This window comes from Gambusia affinis, linkage group LG09 (assembly GCF_019740435.1).
Source record: "Gambusia affinis linkage group LG09, SWU_Gaff_1.0, whole genome shotgun sequence".
NCBI lineage: Eukaryota > Metazoa > Chordata > Actinopteri > Cyprinodontiformes > Poeciliidae > Gambusia > Gambusia affinis.
Genome location: NC_057876.1, coordinates 27,110,421 through 27,129,490, shown reverse-complemented (window position 1 = coordinate 27,129,490; position 19,070 = coordinate 27,110,421). Strand labels below are relative to the sequence as shown.

Here is a 19,070-nt window from a genome sequence, read left to right as displayed (position 1 = left end):
AAAGGACTCCCCCGCTTCCCTCATGACTTTCCCTACACAGAGATGCGACTGGAGATAGAATTATGCATTTTTCATGAGGCACTGAATCCTGAATCCAAGTGTGCGCGCTGCTTCTGCTTAGTCTGGGCTGTGTTTTGGTCTGTCAATACCTCCAGCTCTTTATGATGTGAATGTTTATCTGTGGAGCAAACAAGTTTAGAGAAAAAGAAGCCTTTAGATTTATCCCTATAATTGCCAGCATTTTTTTTAAACTTTTTTAAGAAAGAAAACTTTTCAAAAATATTCCCTTTTCTCCAAGACATTCAATATAATTGCTGGAGTTCTAAGATATATTTATTAGTTTTTTTGTGGTTGTTTTCTTAATTATTTTGTGCGTCATGCAAATTAACCATCTTGCTATGCTTTTTATGTTCTTCATAAAAGTACAAAGCAAAAGGTTTAAAACCAGTGCTTTTTATTTTTTTTCTATTCTTGTGTCTACATCTTTCTGTATCTTGTCATTATTTATTCAATGCACTCTGAAACTGTGGCACGATAAACCCACACTCAGCAATTTCAAATCTAGTTAAAAAACCAACTACAAATGCTGCAAGAAATTTGCAAAAATTCAAGCAATATAACTGATCAGCTGTCAAATTTGCAAGATTGTTAAGACAAATAAAAATCAAATACCTCATATACTAATGAACCTAACTATTACCCAGCAGAATATAATATGGGCTAAAATATACATAAATATCCTTATTTTATTTATGTGCTCCTTATTTTAGGCGCAAGACCCTCAGGTGCTGGAACAACTGTCCAAAAACATCACGCGCATGGGCTTGACCAACTTCACCCTCAACTACCTCAGGGTAAGTGCCTTGCGTATGAATTTCTGTGTGTGTGTGTTTTGGGGGAGCTGTATCTCAGAAAGGCATTCTGCTTTTGGTTTAGTTTTTGTCACTCCTGATGCACGCCAAGGAGCTATTGTTATCTGATATCCATACATAGAAAAATGATGTTGCTCATAATTTCTAATTACGTAGCATGTCTAGACAGCAGTGTTGTTTTTTTGTGCAGAATGTTCATGCTTCTTTATTTGTAATATGCTTCTTGTCAGAAAACATTACATGCTCTGCAGTCTAGTCATAATTTTTATTCACATTTTGTATTTGCAGGTTTGAATGCACGTGTTATTTATTTTTTGTTCTCTTCTTACTTGCTTTTTTTGCTTAAATTTACACATTTTTGTCAGTTTTCTTCTCCAATTAAAGGTTAAAGCTTTATTGTTCCTGGGTTTTTCCACACTTGATTGTCTACATATAAAGAAATAATATTGTTTAACTTTACTTTATAAATTCACATACTTTTCTCTGCATTTTAACATGTAGTAATGTAGGACATAAGCTTGCTGAATGCATTAGTGATGATTTCAGCAGGTTTTGTTTCTGTTTTCCAACACCACAGTTGACTGACAAGTACAATTTCCAAACGGGGGAACAAGAAGAGAGAAACGGGAAGAGGAAAGAATTAATTGGATACAGAAAATTAGCATAACATTAATGAACGCTCCCTGTTGAGACTCATAATTGTGAAATGGCGCGAATCAGAGTACGGCACCTTCGCAGCTTATTATAGCCGAGTGAAGAAAAACACACAGAGAAGGAGCAAGGGAGCAGGATGGGTTTTATTTTATTCTGAGGTTTTTTTTTGCTGTTGTTCTATAACAAAAAATTTTCTACACAGAAAGTTACTCCAGCACAGCTAAATACAAAATTCAAGCTTCTTTAATTACAAACTGAAGGTTTTCTTTCTGCTCCTTTATTTTGGTGATTCATGCGGTCAGCACCCAAGAAAGAAAATGGTGTTTATGCCTTGAGTGCTGAAAACTTGTATTTAATGGATGAGGTTAAGGTGTCTAAACTGTCTCAGTGTGACTCATGATGCCTCATATATCTCACAGAAATCCTTGTCTAATGAATTCAGAACTAGCAATCTTTCTTAGAATAAATCTTTACTCTATTTTAAATATTGTTTTCATTCTGTTATCATGGAAGATCTTGAACAATACATCTAAAGTCTGCATTAGTCTCCACTGAGTTGAATTTGGAAGAATATCAAAAAATTAATAGACTAAAATAATACAATTAACTTTCTTTTTTGCACTGCTTTAGGTCCATCTTGAGCTCAGGCTCTTCAGTTTGGAAACCACCACAGTATAGTTTAGTCTCACATTCTACGAATTATGTTTTTCGTCATTCTTATCTGAGGTTGTCAATGTAAAATATTCCTTTTCTTCACATTAAACTAGTAAACATTAAACTAGTAATAATGTTCCTTTGGAAATGGCCTTCCCCAGCATTTATCAATCCTTCCAAGAGAGAGTGACGGCTTCCTGGCTAAAGGGGCAACAACTTGCCTTTTCTCCCTCTCAAACTCACACACGCGCACACACGCCCACACACACATCTTTTTTTTTTTTTTTTTTCATTTGTAGTGTTTAAGCCCTTCCATGTATTGGAGCTGCGGGCTTCCTACTATTCAGCCTGAAAATAGCCCTTGTTTTCAGGCAGAGAGCCAGGGCTTGTTGGCTGAGCCGGGGAGGGATATTACTATGTCAGGAGGGAACCATCAGAGGAGAACACTGGATTAGTCTGCCACAGGGATGCTCACTTTTCCTCTAGTGGTGTAGCATCCAAACAGAACCAACACACCAGCCGAGGACAAAAGGAGCAAACATTGCTGTGTTCATGTAAGGTAATTTGACTTAAGCAGCTGAGTTCGCCACTGTTAGATCGACTGTTTTAAGAATTGGAGAACATCTATCATTTCTACTTGGACTCTTAATGTTGCAACGCAGGTTGTATAAAAGCCTCCAACACTGCTTTACAAATAGCTGTGGGTGGATTGTACTTAATACATGTCTTCTGTAAAGGTTTCTTTTTATTTCACTGTACAGACTGTTTCAAGAAGGAAACAACCCGCTGATTAGAAGTGACATCAGAAAAGTAGGAGTGGTGGGATGCTGAAGGTCAGATGAGATCATTTGAGCATGCAATGGATGATTAACAGTCTCCTTTTCTTTCCATAATGACTATGAGAGTGCCCTTGAGCAACTTAGTAAACCCACGCCTACCGTCACTGCAGCAATTTTGACCTTACATTACAATCTGATTAGGACACAGCAACTATGTGGACACATTAGAGTAGTTAACACTCAGCTGTTAGGAAACTGCACTGGTCCAGTCAATCAGCCCTGGGAAATGTGGAAAAGTTGAGAATTTAATTTAAGTATTAATCAGGTCTGAATAGGTAGGAAAAAGAGAAACTATGTAAAAATATAGTTTCTCTCATTGTCTACAGTTGTTTCAATCCTACTTGAAAGCTTAATCCTTCTGTTTTAACAACTTTTTATCTCATTTGTAAACTGCCTTTACTGTACACAGTTTTAGAGAATGTACTTTTAAATCAACTTCAATTTTGACAGGCTTCCCCATCAATTTGGCATTTATTCACAACAATACATACACAAACATGTCTTTGTACCCTGTTGTCTCATTTACAGTTTATAGGGATCACAATCTTTTCATGATTTAGGTCATACTTAACTGGAGCTTCTCAGTTCATGTTGGGCAGTTTTCAACTGTTCCCATCACTTCTGGGATTCCCCAGGGTTCTGTCTTAGGCCTTACTCTTTTTATCCCCTTATTCTTTGTTTGACAGCTTAGACTGGGTCAAATCCTGGATGACCATTAACACTTTAAACAGAAGAACACTTCTAAAGCGTTGACTTTTTTTAAACTTTATTTCCACTCAAATGTCAAAAACATCGGTGTGAACTTTGGAGGTGCTTTTAAACTTGCCAAGCAGGTGAATTCTTTGGTAGAGGTCCAGTTTTACTAACTCAGACAGCTGCCATGGGGTATCTCCCTCTTAAAGAAATAGATATCCATCCTTTAAAAACTTCCCAGCTAGATTTATTAAACTAATTACACCGTGGTGTTGGTGAGCCAATAAAACTATGTCAGCTACTATTGAATGCAGAGAAATATATTTTAGCTATCCGCTGAGAAAAAAAATCCAGAAATTGCCAAATTTTCCGTAAATAATTTGGAAGCACTTTCCAAGGGAATATCTGCAAATACTGAAGAGCAAATAGGCATGGATCCTCTGTATAATTAAACTCTGATCATTGTAGAAATATCTGCCATAAAGTCAGAGTGAGTTTTTGTGCTTCAACAATACAAGCAGCCTGAAAAGAACCAAAACTCTTATTAGTTTGGAAAACAATTGAATTTAAGTGGAAAAAATTTTGAGACACTGGTTAACAGATCCATAATTCTAGTATGGAAGGGTATGGTGTGGATACAATTTTGAAATGAACAATAGTTGTTGTAGATATTCTTAAGCAATGTGTTTTCCAGTGCAACCACATAATTATCTACAAATAAAAATGAGGATGATATATAACTCATGACAGTGGAGGGTTAAGAGCACTAGTGTTTTTAGATTTACAATAAAAAAACACTACAAACCTAGTGTTTGACAAAGAGAAAAAATCTTGACAAATTTGCCTTTTTGAGTCATTTGTAGTTGTTTAGAGCCTCTTAATAGACCACAGAAACACTAAAAGAACTTAAACATTTGTGGTAATAGACACTGTAATGGAAAAACTCTGCATAGCCAACATTTACAGATAATAGGATACAGATTTGGAGTCAAGCGATGAAGTCAAACATTTGGTGAGCACATCCACCCACAAAGATCCCCCTCCCTAAAACCTTTGCAGCTTCTTCCCAATAATACGGAACATAAATGTTGGTTGTTTGAAGCCATTTCAACAAACAATCATTTCACTCCTCCTCTTGTTGATGCTGAGAAAGAGAGGAAGGAAAGAATGAAACTGATATTACATGCTATGCAATTTCACCAGGTGACCTTTATGATGTTCCTTTTTTAAGATGAAAACTGTTTTATAAATTAAAAGCATACAATACCACCTTTGATGTTAATATTCCCTCTGCTGACTAAAACAGGTAAACTGGGAATCTACCTGGAGTATGATAAAATCCTCTGAGCCTCTTTACTGACTTGTCCAACACATATCTGGATGATTCCAGCTGCCGAACACAGCAGTATAACTGACTTGTAATGTCATCCAGATGTTTGTGGATAAGCCGATCCTGATGTATTTAAGATGACAGGCTGACCCCTGATTCCTCTCAAAGCTGGTCGCCAGAGATTTATGGTTCTCTTCAGAATGAATATTTTACTCATGCTGTTTCAATGCGGGAATGTTATGAGGCGCAGGGAGGGAGGGACGGGCTGTTCTCTGTAGTTTCTGTTCTAAAGACAGAAATGTGTGTTGATGAATACAGTGGCCTCCAGAGTTATTGGCCCTGTTGCTAAAGATGTGTACTAAAGCTTTAAAATAAATAGTTGTTATGGAGACATGCCGGCTGTTAGATGTAGTTTTCTAACAGGGAGCTGTGGAGTTTATTTTTATCTCCTTTTTCATTGTCCTCGCTGCATCTGATGGCAAGATAAATATGAGTCCTCATCCAGCTAACATTCCAGTTGTTTTAAACTTTTTATTATACGGGCAAGTTCAGATGAACATATTTTCCTGTATTTACTTCCCAACACACTCTGGCTTACTTAAATAACATGATCTCTTGTCTTTCCCATTTTTTACTCACGAAAACAGAAATCAAGGTTTGCTAATTAAATATCCTCTGATTAATTTTTAAAATAACAACGAAAGTATAAATGACTATTATTATAGTCATTTTAATTATGGGCTGCACAGTGGCGCAGTTGGTAGAGCTGTTGCCTTGCAGCAGGAAGGTCCTGGGTTCAATTCCCGGTCTGGGGTCTTTCTGCATGGAGTTTGCATGTTCTCCCTGTGCATGCTGGGTTCTCTCTGGGTTCTCCGGCTTCCTCCCACAGTCCAAAAACATGACTGTCAGGTTAATTGGTCTCTCTAAATTCTCCCTAGGCATGAGAATGTGTATGAATGGTTGTGTGTCTCTGTGTTGCCCTGTGACAGACTGGCGACCTGTCCAGGGTGACCCCGCCTCTCGCCCGGAACATAGCTGGAGAGGAACCAGCAACCCTCCCAACCCCTCTATGGGACAAGGGTGAACAGAAAATGGATGGATGAATTTTAATTATTAGGCAGAGTTATTTCTGTTGCTCCCAAACTTTGTAACAATCTTCCCCTTTTGTAATGACAGCAGACAATTTAAGTTATTTTAAGTTTCTTTTAAGAATCCATGTTTTTAACTTAATTGTATTTGATCAGAAATTCTTATGTTGTTCTTATCACAGTCCTTTCTTTTTATTTTTTAGCTGTTCTCTTCTTGTCTGTTAAATGATGTATGATTTTGTTTGGGTCATGTTTTATTCTGTGAACATATTGAGCGCTTTACATTTATTCTCTGGGTACATAAAGTGCTGTGTAAATATAGGTTGATTGAATTGATTGATTAATAGATGTTGTGAATTTAAAGGTTGGACTTTTCTAAATTTTTCAGTGTGAGATTATTCTACTGAAGTACAAATTGCACTTATTTTATCAATAAGCCTGGGGATCACTAAATACAAAGTGGCCTATAAAGGTATTCCTGCTTAAACTTTTTACATCTTGTCAAGCTACAACCAGAAATTAAATATATAAGTGCTGCAGACTATTTTTAGAGCTTTCTTTGCCAAAAAATTTTGAAAACCATGCAATGTTTTCACTTGACTTCACTGCTAATCTGTCTCATTATATTCTGATAAATTATAATAAATTTTATGTTTCTAAATGTCAAAATGGGAGGAAAGTTATATATAAATAAATCTGAAGTTTGTCTTTGGTTCTTCCAGAAGCTTTTTGACATAAGTTAAAGCTATTTTGCTAAACCGTCTTTAAAAATAAGTTTACTTCCTACTTAATCACTTAGACATCACTGAGCGAATGATTAATTGAGCAACAAACTCAACCTATTCTGGTTTTGGTTTATCATGACAGGAGCAGCATCAGCAGTAAAAAAAAAAACAAAAAAAAAACATGGTAGAGAATATTAAATACTTTAAATAAATTGGCGATGCTGTTCTCTGCTTTCATTGAGCTTCTGTTTTGTCTCGCTGTGTCTGCAGCTGTGCGTCATCTTGGAGCCCATGCAGGAGCTCATGTCGAGGCACAAGACCTACAACCTCAGTCCTCGGGACTGTCTCAAGACATGTCTATTCCAAAAATGGCAGAGAATGGTAGCACCACCAGGTAAATACATAATGCATAGTGCATAGTGTTTCCTTCTACTGAAACCCTGAAAGAGGAGCAAAACTCTTAAATTCTGTTTTGTTTTCCTGAATATTTAATGCAATAAAAGTGAGTCCTAATGGGGCTGAAGTAACCATCATTATAAACAGCTGGTTCCTCATAAAGAATAGTGAGAGGTAATTGCTCCCTCTACTGAGCTTTTGAGTTTATTCTTCCGTTTAAACAGCTTTTAATTCCACTCCATCCATCACTGTGCAGGAATATTTTCACTCAGAGTGCGTTTTATTGCATCATTTATGTTCCCAAATTTGCCATTATACATCCTAATTCCTGAAATATTATTTTTGCCTGTCAGGTATATAAAATCATCAGAATTCAGGGTTGCCTCTTGAATCTCAACCCTGCCAATCTTTAACAGGCCTCTCAGGCTCCCTTGATTGATGTTTGCAGGCTGGTTTCTGAAAAGTACTGAGCTTAAATTGGCTGCGCGGTCTTAAGCTGGAGAGGGAGTAAGCCGCGGCCTTTTTTTTTTCCTTTTTTTTTGGGACACATTGGAGTGGCTGCAAATTACAGCAATGCTTAGCGAGGCGTGACGAGATGTCTTTAAAAACCAACACCAGTCAAAAAGCCTTTGACTCAGACCTGTGTAACTTTAATTAAGAGTGCCGAGTGTAATCAAACTCGCAGATCCTGCTCCCCGGACAGCGGCTCCCCAGCGTCCACGACATTCTTCAAAGCAAAGAAAAAAACAGAGTCAGAGGGAGAGAGAAAAAGGAAAGCATTTTATGAATATAATAAAGGCTCCTGGCTGCATTGATAGTTATTTGTGCACATGGTAAAAGAGTAAAAGCAGATCAGAATTCTCTGCTCTATGCAAGCGTTATGGTAATATGCAACTTTATATTTAAAAATTACTCCTCACAGTGTTGACCCTTTACAAAGAGGTTATTCTTTCTCATTCATTTACATGTTGACACATCTGTTGCACAATCTTTGCAGTTTAGCTGAAATGAGTGTTTTCCTTGTTGGTGATGTTGTTCCACTTTTCCTGCGATTCTTCTCCAACTCGGAAACAGGTTGGGATTTTGGCAGGAAGGAAGCCACGGGTGTATTTATGCTCTGATAAGTTCTTTTGGTGGAAATGGAAGCGATTTTTGTGCGTCACAGGCTCAGCATTAGAGGAAACCAGTGGGATAACACAAATCACAATAGCAGCCTTTTTAATTTTTTATTTTTTTTCATAAACAAACACGTCTGTCAAATTTTTTTGAAATCAGACGAGATAAGTTGCGGATAAAATTGCCTTTGTTCTTGGGGTTCTGATTTATAGTGCTGTTTGTGTTATGAGTCTCTGATTGTTATAACTGAATATGAGAGCATGATTAGACAGAAACCTCAGAAAATGTATTTCACTTTCAGACATCTGACTGAAAATCGCAGCAGGATTTTCTTGTCTTCTCTTGAGATTAAACGGAATAATGCTTTCTAACAAATGCCGGAAGAATTTGCAAAACCTTGTATTCATAAATGATGCACTACATATATTCTTTAACAAAAATTAGTGAAACTGTCAGGGACAAAGGAACAAACTGAACTACTTACCTGGGTAACCTTGTAATTCTAATTATTTCACATTCTATTTAATGTATGTTGCGTTATCCAGTGATGTTATTAACAATTCTCTCTTGTACCCTCTGATATGTTTCTGTCTGTTTAACCAATGCAACTAATTTTGGCTCTGGTTTCAGCTGGACACCCACAGAACTTCAAAACGGAAATATTTCCCACAAATCACAAAAAAGGTATCTTCTCTCTAACAATATCAACTGCCTGTTGTCTTTCAAGAAAGCAGCATTATATCTCTTGCTCACTTGAATGGACTGAAATGCATTTTCATCTGCAAGCTTATCATGTATTCTCACCTGCCTGATGTCAAAATTATGTGTTGAATGTTTATTGCATGTGACGACTTGGCTACAACTTGTAATTAGAGCTATTAATCACAGACTCTCAGTAGAAATAATAAAAACTCACTGTTAATGCTAGTTAGATTTCAATAAGTCGAACAGTTGTGTTTCTTCTTTCAGTCTTGCTTTTGCTTTTGAAGAAGTTGCATCACGTTGAACATCAAGGTCTATAGTTGAGCATTTATGTAAATGAAGCAGAGGTTCTTTCTTATAGCTGCATGTGTTTGGAGATGTTAACGCTTGTGTGTTTTCAGCTCTGAACATAAAGCATGCATCCTTGTTTAATAGAGGCTCTTATCTGTGTAACATGTCTGTGGGATTGTGTCTTCTGTCTGCATGTGTTTTCAGTGTATAAGCACTGGGAAGAAGTTTGCATGATCTCACTTGCAAATTGTACACACTGTGCACACTCCTACACCTTGTCTCTGTCTGTATGCATTATGTTCTTGGCATGGCCTCTGTTTCTCTTTGCTGGTCGTGCCAAAGCTGAGCCTGCCCGACAGACAACCACGAAGAGGAGGAAACGGAAGAACTCAGCCAGCAGCGCCAACAGCAGCGTGGGCACCGCCGCCAGCAAGAAGCGCAGCCCCGCCACCAACTTCAGCCTCTCCAGTCAGGTACCTGTAAGCATCAGCTCCTCTCGGTTTGCCTCCTCTTTTATTTACATACAGCTGTTTAGCAGTCACTTTTCTTCAAAGCATCTCAGAAAGGAGCAGTAATTGGTTTCTGTAGCTGCAATTTAATGTTTGCTGGGTTCCAAACAAGCACCAGAAATTCCTAATGACATTTCAGATAGTATGGTTTAATTTATTTGTACAAATGAAAGAAAAGGCTTTAAAACTGTAAAAAGAAAAAGAGGTACATAAAAAGAAACAAAAAGGGACAAAATGAAAGTGATCAAAGCAGAAAAACATTTTAGTGAAAGATTAGAACGTAACTGTTCTTGTGACTAACCATTACAGCTGCCTCCTAAATGTTTTCCTTTTTCCCTGAAAAACCTTTGCCTTTCTGAATGTTTATTTAAAACAACCAACCAGCAATGAGACCTTGTTGCTCATCCAAGTGACCAAAGCCTTGGGCTATAAATAAAAGAAGAACTCCGAAGTGAATCGGAAAATGTGGGTGGTGAAATCATGCTTTGCCCTCTCACAGCCAGCACACTGACCAGGCCCTTGAGCAAGGCACTAAACTCACAGACTGCCCAACAGCAGTTAATTTTACTTGGAAATCAGAAGCATAGCACCATGGGAGAAAAGGGAGTTTTCAACTTTTTAAGGTGGGTGTATGTCTCTACTTTAGAAATTAAAAAATATATATATTATTATAATGTTTAAGAAGAAAAGTTTGAGAAACTAATATGGATTATTTTTATACAATGGAACATATAACTCACTAACAATACAGCAACTTATGATATGTGTTATAAAGATATAAAATTCCAATATTTTCATTTTTACTCCAGTAAGAGAAGAAAAGGCAAATGTATTTGTGCCTTAAAATAAATCAACTAAACAGAGATAAGATTGATTAAAAACACTGAGCACATCACAAAATGCAAATTAATTTATTGCTCATAGAAAATTTGCCAGTTTTCAAAAACTGACCTTTGACCATTACGGCTTGTGATGCATTGAAGTCCTTGTCAGAGCTTATTTATCACTTTTTTGAAACTTTGCAATTTTTGATCGGTCAATGATATGGGAAGTTTAGGTGAATGTGTTTTCTAACTTATGATGGTCTACCTAAATAGTATGTTATCTTGTATTTACCATTTTGAAGAAAGACTGAAAGAAATAGACTTCTGATATTTGTTCTCCACTCACTTCTGGGATAAAGCTAAACTTTCTATATAGCATAGGCTATATTTGAAGCTGACTTACCCAGACAGAATTCTGAGTTAACAGTCTTATTGTTACATTTCTGACTTAAGAACTTGAAAAATCTGACTTTCAAATATAAATAAAATGCAGCATCACACCCAAGGGCAATATCTATTCCTTCAGGTGAAGAGTTTTATTACTAAATAATAATTCCTAGACTCTCAGATGAACTTAAAACTGTAAAGTATAAATTAAAACATTCGTCAGTTGAAGTCGCTTTTTAGATTGCTTTCACAATGTTTCTTATCTTGGTATGTTTGTTGGTGCATTGAAAACTACATGTCTAGTGCATCTAAACAGAAGGAAATTCAGAGGATTTTGTGGAACATCAAGACATGTTGTACTTGTGAAATTTGAATGTTAATTTTCACTTTGCAGAAATAACTCACCATTATTTTTGCCGAATTAATCAGAAGATTTCACTACTGGTGTAAATTTTTTAATTCTTCTTCAGGTGTTCCTGTCGAGTTTCTGTGAGATTAAAATAATGAAATAATTATTTTATTGGTGGGATATTATAGCAGTATGTTGACAATTGTTTTTCTTTCCCCTCCAGGGTGTCTTTTGTGGGCTCTAGTGTCCCTTGTTTGAAAGTAGGCTGGCAGGAAAGGGGGAATCAGAGGGGGGAAGACATGCAGTAAATGTCGACGGGTCTGGGAATCAGCCGTGTCGAGAACTCAAGGCCTCCAAATGTGGGTCGCGCTATTCCCTATGCCACCACAGCACACCCATGTTAACAAATTCTGAAGCAGCAGCTCATATGTATGGTGTCCAAATGTATTGTTTTGGCATTATTTATTTAAAGCTGCGTCAGAGCAATCTTTCTGTGCTATTGGAACACCAGCCAGCAGTGTTATTTGGCATTGGCAATTATTGTGGCACCTGTAATTTTGTAGAAATAATTCAATCTTAATGTGAAATCTTTTTTTCTACCACTGTACAAATGGTGCATTGAAAACTACAAATTAAGATTTTAATATTTACAATATTCATTTATGCTGGTGCTATAAAAGTTGCATTTATTTAAGTTTTTTTTACACATATTTACTGGTGGATCATAAATGTGGAGGGTGCTATACATGTGTTTGTTTTTATTATTATTATTTTCACAAAGGTGTGATCGACCTAACATAACACACATACTTTATGTGTGACTGTATAATAAATATCATCTTAAACGTTACATATGGGCCAGTTTTGGTCAGCCAGCTTCACTATTTATAAAGCTGAAGTTGGGATAAATGTAACTTTCTCTTTTGATTGGGAAGACATTCAGTAATTTTGGTTTTTAAATTGGCATGTGATAAATATGAAGCTTATTTAACTTTTAATTTTGATTACTTTTTAAATGGGTTGTTTTGTATTAAAAAAGTTAATATCGGAAATCCAGTTTTGTCTAATCTCTAATTAAATTTCTGACTCCATGTGTTTTTACTAATAAATATGGAAGTTTTATGTTAATGTAGGGGGTTAAACTATTTTATATCTGCATTAAACTGTCATAATAATATAGTTTTTATGATTAAACAAATAAATCCTGAAGGGCTTTAAATGGATTTTACAAGCATACAGCTTCATGACCTGTATTAGGTTCAAAATGCCTGATTTGGCAACACGGCTGTATTAAAGGTTACTTGACGTACTTAAAGGTTAAACAGCCGCCTAAACAGCTCAGTGTTTCACCACATGCCTGGCACCTCCCCGGAGGATAGGATGCCGCTGTGGGTGTGCTGTCTGCAGAGGCTCTACTTTTATTCCACACAATGCTCATTATACACATGCTGTATTACATTCACTCCCCAGCATCCAATTTACTGTTCTGTAGAGGCGCCGGCACAGCACTCCGCTGTTCTTCTACACAGATCATTTCAGTGCAGGAAAAAGTCCACTGATACAAAACATAAAGGGAATTTGTTTTTGTTAAGGTGTTACAGGTTGGCATTAATGTGCGTACATTTTGTCCTCAGCACTAATTCAGCCTAATGGAAAATTTAAGAGTGTTACCAGCTTTCTGTACAGTATCTGCGCAATCTCAGTAAATGTACTGCGTCTATATACTGTTAGTTTATCTCAAAAAGTGACCTGCTGTTAGGAAAGATTTTAAAACACTAGGATTCTGTAGGAGACCTGCATGTAGGAACCAGACAAAGACTCAGGGACTGTCCAACGTTAATTGGGGCCCTCATCAAAATTAAAGTTGAAACCACCATAGCGCATCTCTGTAAGCACATGTGAGTCAACAGCAAATTTCTTTATTTTATGGTATGAAAATCACATCATCCACATCATTTGTCAGCATTCAATACATAAATTTAATACAAATTAAATAAGAACAACAAATAATGTGTAAAAGATGTAGAAAGTTACCCTAAGTTAGTCATTTGCTCTTCTTTCCACCACGTCTGGTGGATATTGTTTCAATACTAACTCAGGAATGTTTAATTGACTGTATCTACATTCACAGATGGAAAATTAAAAACCTCTTGAACATTGGAGTTCATATTTTTAAACAGAGTACCCTCCTGTTTTAAATCTTGTGTGAATTAAATGTTATATCAATTAATTTGAATAATTTAAGAATTTGAAATTCTTTGTAATATACTATTTTGGAAGGTGTCATGGCTCGGTTTCAGTGCCTCTGCATTAATAACACAAAGCACGCTCAGTAAATCTGTTTCTGTTTTTCAATTTTTGCCAAGAACTACATGTTTTTCCCACTTCAGTCAAGTTCTTTAACTCTCCCAAACATTACCAGAATACATTTGAGTTTTTATTCAATATAAACAGGGTTTATGTTAGAGATGTCATTGAACAGAATTGGCATACAGAACAATTTAGTCCATTAATACGGGTTTGAAAAGAAAGACCAATTAATTCTGTTTCTGACTTCAACTAAATTCTTAATTTTGTTCTTCTTTTAAATGGACAGTAGTGTTAAATGTGCTACACCCTGGGTTGCCTACAAGCATTCTGCACTGACCGTCTATATTTACTGAAGACTCTTGGGCTGTCTCATCTTTTTCTAGTCTTTTACCTGCTTGCCTTCGTCTCACCCATACATAATGTACATCTCATGCACATATACTCACTGCACTCGCAAATTGTTTTCTCTTTGGAAGGCAGCGTGGCTCTGTGCCAGCTCTCATTATCACAGATATCTGTATACACCCTCACCCCCCCTCCTTCTTCACAAGCTCCGTCTTTGCTCCATCATTGAGCCCCCCCTCTACCACCCCAACCCCACCTCCAACCCCAACCACCCCCATTCCCTCTTCCTCTTCCTCATCACCTCCACCTACCTACCCACCCACTCACATAAGCACAGACATATACACATCCCCACTTGTGTCGTGCATCCACACAACTCTTAAAGACGGGCAGCGCGGTCCGTTACATGCTGGTTACATATGTTGTGCGCCTGCCGTCTTTGTCTGAGAAGTTGTTCGTTGTTCGTGGCTGAACACAAGCCTACGTGAGTCCAATAACAATAAGGAGTGGACCCTTGCAACTGGAAGGGGGTGGAGGGGAGGGTTAACTGGCGGTGGTAGAGAGGGTGTTCATAGAATGAGCAACACTGACCTCTAGTGGTCGACATTGGGAACATCCAAGGCTGAAATCATCTTGAAATGGTCGTGTTTTATAATCCACTGATCTACCTTAACATTACATTTAAGTTAACATTAACATTTAATTTAGAATCAAATCACAGTTAGAAAAACAAACAAACAAAAAAAACAAAAAAAAAACGCACATGCACTGCATGTACCAAATACAGTTACATACACACATTTCAGACTGTAATGTCGTACATATTTTGAGCTTTTAATAACAGATTTTAACTATTTTTTAGGCTGTAAGAAATATACATTAAACAACTTTAGCAAATTAAGAAAGGAATGAATATATATCTATATATGAAGATATATATAACTATATATATATGAAATTATTTGTAGATTTTTTCCTAGTTTTTAGCTAAAATGTCTGGCAAGAATGTTTGACCACTCTTCTTTGTAGGATTGGTAGAGTTGGTTTGTTTGTTGATTTCCTGCCAAAGATCGGGCTTTTGAGTGAAGCCAACAAATGTTCGGATTTAAGGTCAGAGCTCTGAGGAGGCCATTCAGTAAGCTTAATGTAAGCCTTCCAAAAATATTTGGATGTTTGGGATCATCGTCATGATGGAACTGCCAATTATGTCCAAATTTCTGTCCCAAACTGTTACCTCTGATGAAGGAAAATCAGTTAGTAAGTTCTGGAAGAACACAGGAAGTTTATCATAAACTGGGAAAAGCTTGAAGTCCAACGTCACTTTCCAGTTTAACATCAGTATAGACTGTGAGTATGCTGACTTAAGAAAAAAATTGTCTGAGGAAATTAAGTTACTACTTGCCTGCAAAGACAAGTGAAGTTAAAGCCTTTAAACTTGTAACATCTGTCACGCATAAGGTCTGTCACACTGCCAGTGGTAGAAAATGTATGAAATAATAAAGACAGAGGAATGCCTTTAAGACCTTTTCCAAAAAGAGTTGTGAAATATCGAGTGTCAAAATCTTATTGATGGCCAAATAGACTGAATTTACTGCGCAAATCGATAAGATATAGTCAAAATGCAGAAAAATGTGTATGCTAAATTTAAATGTGTTCACCCAGTTCTAAGATTAAAAAAGAAAAGTTGATTTATTCTTTTGCTAATGTCTACCTTGGAAAAAAAGAACTACAAAAACAAACAAAAAGAAAATATCCATTCACCAAAATATTGCGACATTTATCAGTTTATGGCCCCTGGCAGATGCAAATAATAAGAAAGATCTAAAATCCATCGATTGCCTTTTATGTCTAATATGTCAGTTTTTATCTTCAAATGTAGCATCTCCAATAACCACAGGGCCTTGCAAAGAAAAGAAGCTGAAGAGGTGATCAAAGACAACAGTTATAGGTGTGAAAAGAAAATACCAATAATGCCCAAAAATTATGATTCTGCCAGCGCATTGGATTATACTCTTAAATGTATTGTTTAACCAGTTTTACTTTTGGAAACTTTTTTTTTCCTCTTACAAGTTCTGTAAGGTGTGCAAGATTTCTTTTTGGCTGCATTTGGCTGTGTTGTTTTTACATATGATCCATAAATGACTAAACGATTTTGTGTCACCTGTCTGGTTGTCCTGCCTTTAGCGAAACTTTGCATCCTGTCCCAAACAACTAAATTACCACTTGTTGTTTTGGAGGTCTTAGGAGGAGCAGATACGTTTTCCTCGTTCCCCTCTGCTAATCTTTATGAATGCATCCTGATGCAACACTTGGTGAAATCAAGCGAGAAGGGAGGCGTTTGTCTCTGCGTTGGCCCATTCAAGATCTTGCTGCTTCTGCTAGTGCGAAAGCAAACTCCTAACAAGATGAGTAGACAAGTAGACAGTATTAATTAGCTCACAATTAGCTCTCCCTGGTCTCAGACTAGCCACCAGCTGTTATCGTCGAAGAGATTTTGTTCAAGAGGGATGGTGGGAAGGAGGGGGTTGCCTAAAATTGGCCAGAGGTAGGTTGACAGGCCTCCTCACAGGAACAGATGGTGAATGCAAGGCTTGTTGGCAATCAGTACATTTTTAGCTAATGATTTAATTAGGTATGCAAATTGACAAATCAGTGTGGATATTGTCATTTAGTTGAAAAGCTCACCTAAATTAATTAGCCTGATTAAGGCATAGAGAGGTGTAGAAGTGGTCGCTGGGGGGAAACAGAGAGGAGATGACTTGGATTCATGAACTGGATTTCCTTGTTGTGATTCCCATCAAAGTGTTTGTGCATCTTGTTGTGTTTTTTTGGACTGGAATAGAAGCAGGTTGTGTTGTGCATGTTTACATCAATGCTTACTTTGTACAGGACTGCAGGCAGGGTTAATCTGCACTCATCTGCTTTTGGTGTGGAATTGTTTGCAGCGCTGCGGTCATGCAGTGGGTTTGTCTTGGCTTCTGTCCAGTGCACATGAACGTTTGTGGGTTATTTTTGTGTATTTGTTGTGGTGGAGACGGCTGTGGAGAGTGAGATCTCCCAACCAGGCAGCGCTGACACACATGGCCAGTGAAGCGTGCACTCCATTTAACTGAACGGCTTCTTCCCAGGTTACAATAGCTGTGTCCAGAAACTCGGCGGCAACAAAGGATGAGACTCAACAACTCTCAAATAAATATAGCAGTAATTGAGGTCCTTATCGATCGGTGCTTGAAATAATAAATTACACTACAAGGATTATTTTTGCAGAGGAGTTTAAAAACGTGACTAAACACGAGCACTTCCAGTGGGGCATCCCTCTCCATCAGGATTCCTTCACATCACACGAGTCACAGATATCAGTATATAATGGGTGAATCTCTGTCCTTCCTTTCCATGACCCAGAGTGAGAGGGCTATCTCTGTGAAATATGTCTTACATGATGAGTATTGATCGGGCCGGGTACAGCGCACCAGGGGTATCCACTCAGTGTATGGGAAGGTTTCATTTGCACAGGGAGCTCAGAGAGGGGTCGCCCATTCGGATGGGTTCACTGGATACAGCCGCACTTGTCCTAAACACACACGCACATTTTCTGTCATTTCACTGCAAGAGGGGGGTCTGCATTTAAAGCAGGAAAACACACAGCTTTCAGTGACTGGGTACTATCTATCCGACAGAAAACATGATATAATGATAAAGGCTATTAAAAGTCAATGGTTGTCTTTTTGACCTTGTGGTATTTCTGTTTAAAGTTGGCTAAGTATATTATTATCTTTTGTATGACATAATCATTTGATTGAAGTAGTGCAAGTATTATTCAAAAGTCTAAGCATATAAATGTTCCTATGATGTTCTGATGGTCTGAAAATAAAGATTAGATAGAAAAATCAGATACATGTTCATTTCCAGTGTGAATTTTTTTTTCATTCAATTTACATTTCAAATCCCCCCTAGTTGCATTTGTTGGTTCCAGAACATAACCACGATACAGTTTTTCAAAACAATTTTTATTTTTGTGTACTTAGAAATTACTGAATAAAAATGTGATAAAATTTGGAACCGAAAATAAAATAAATCAAAGATGTGGATCTCACTATATTAGTGTCCACATTTAAATAATAATGATAATTTAAAAAAACTATTAAATCTTTTCAAAGCATTTCAATCCTGAAGCTGACCATTTTGACAGGAATCTTTAAGATGTTAAAACTGTAAGTCATTCAGGCAATGAACTGGCTTCTAAACTTGAACAGTGAATCAATGTAATAATGAATACTCTGGCATTGAACCAATTTGGATCTTTAGACATTTTTTACCATCAGTTTGTTTTTCTTTATTGGAATCTAAGAAAACACCTAATAAAATAATTCGTCTGATCAATTTTTAGCTCTGTTTAAGTGTTTTTCACAGATTCATTTGCTCAAGCACAGCTGGAGTACTGTGAAAAAATAATGTGAAAAAATAAATTATGTAAGAAGTTCCTGAACCTTTTCTTAAGTTGTGATGTTTTAGCAGAGGTGTCAAACTCCAGTCATCAAGGGCCGGTGTCCTGCAACGTTTAGATGTACCTCTCTTGCACCATACCTGAATAGAATAATTAGATAATTAGCAAGGCTCTGGGGAACTTATCTACACAAGGAGGAGGTAATTAAGCCATTTCATTCCAGGGTTTTGTACCTGCGGCATATTTTAAAACTGCAGGATACCAGCCCTTGAGGACTGGACTTTGACACATGTGTTTTAGAGAGTTCAATTTCCAATAGTTTACCAAAAAACATCTTGATGTAGATCTTTGGGGAAACATTCTGTAGAATGATGAGCTTTTTGTAAGGTATAGTCTGTGTCCCATTTCAACTTTTACAGCATTTCAAGAGAAGATCATATTGGTAGTCAGACGTGGTTGGGGGTTTATGACCTTAAGCTCAACTTGACTTAGTTTATGCAGCAGGATAGTGATCCACTGCAGGTGGAGCATCAAAATGACTT

At 37.1% G+C, this 19,070-nt stretch overlaps 1 protein-coding gene across 4 annotated transcripts in view; it reads left to right on the top strand.

Moving 5' to 3' along the window:
• ldb2a (LIM domain binding 2a) overlaps window positions 1-19,070 on the top strand; it is a 92,756-nt gene that overhangs the window by 71,169 nt on the left and 2,517 nt on the right. The window contains exons 5-8 of one of the 4 annotated variants that reach the window (XM_044126523.1): window positions 771-854; window positions 7,126-7,249; window positions 8,998-9,051; window positions 9,703-9,833. In XM_044126523.1, the coding sequence (XP_043982458.1) occupies window positions 771-854; window positions 7,126-7,249; window positions 8,998-9,051; window positions 9,703-9,833 (393 nt within the window). Of the gene's footprint in view, window positions 1-770; window positions 855-7,125; window positions 7,250-8,997; window positions 9,052-9,690; window positions 9,840-19,070 lie in introns of all 4 variants that reach the window. The other 3 variants (XM_044126522.1, XM_044126521.1, XM_044126520.1) reach the window with 3 other exon arrangements.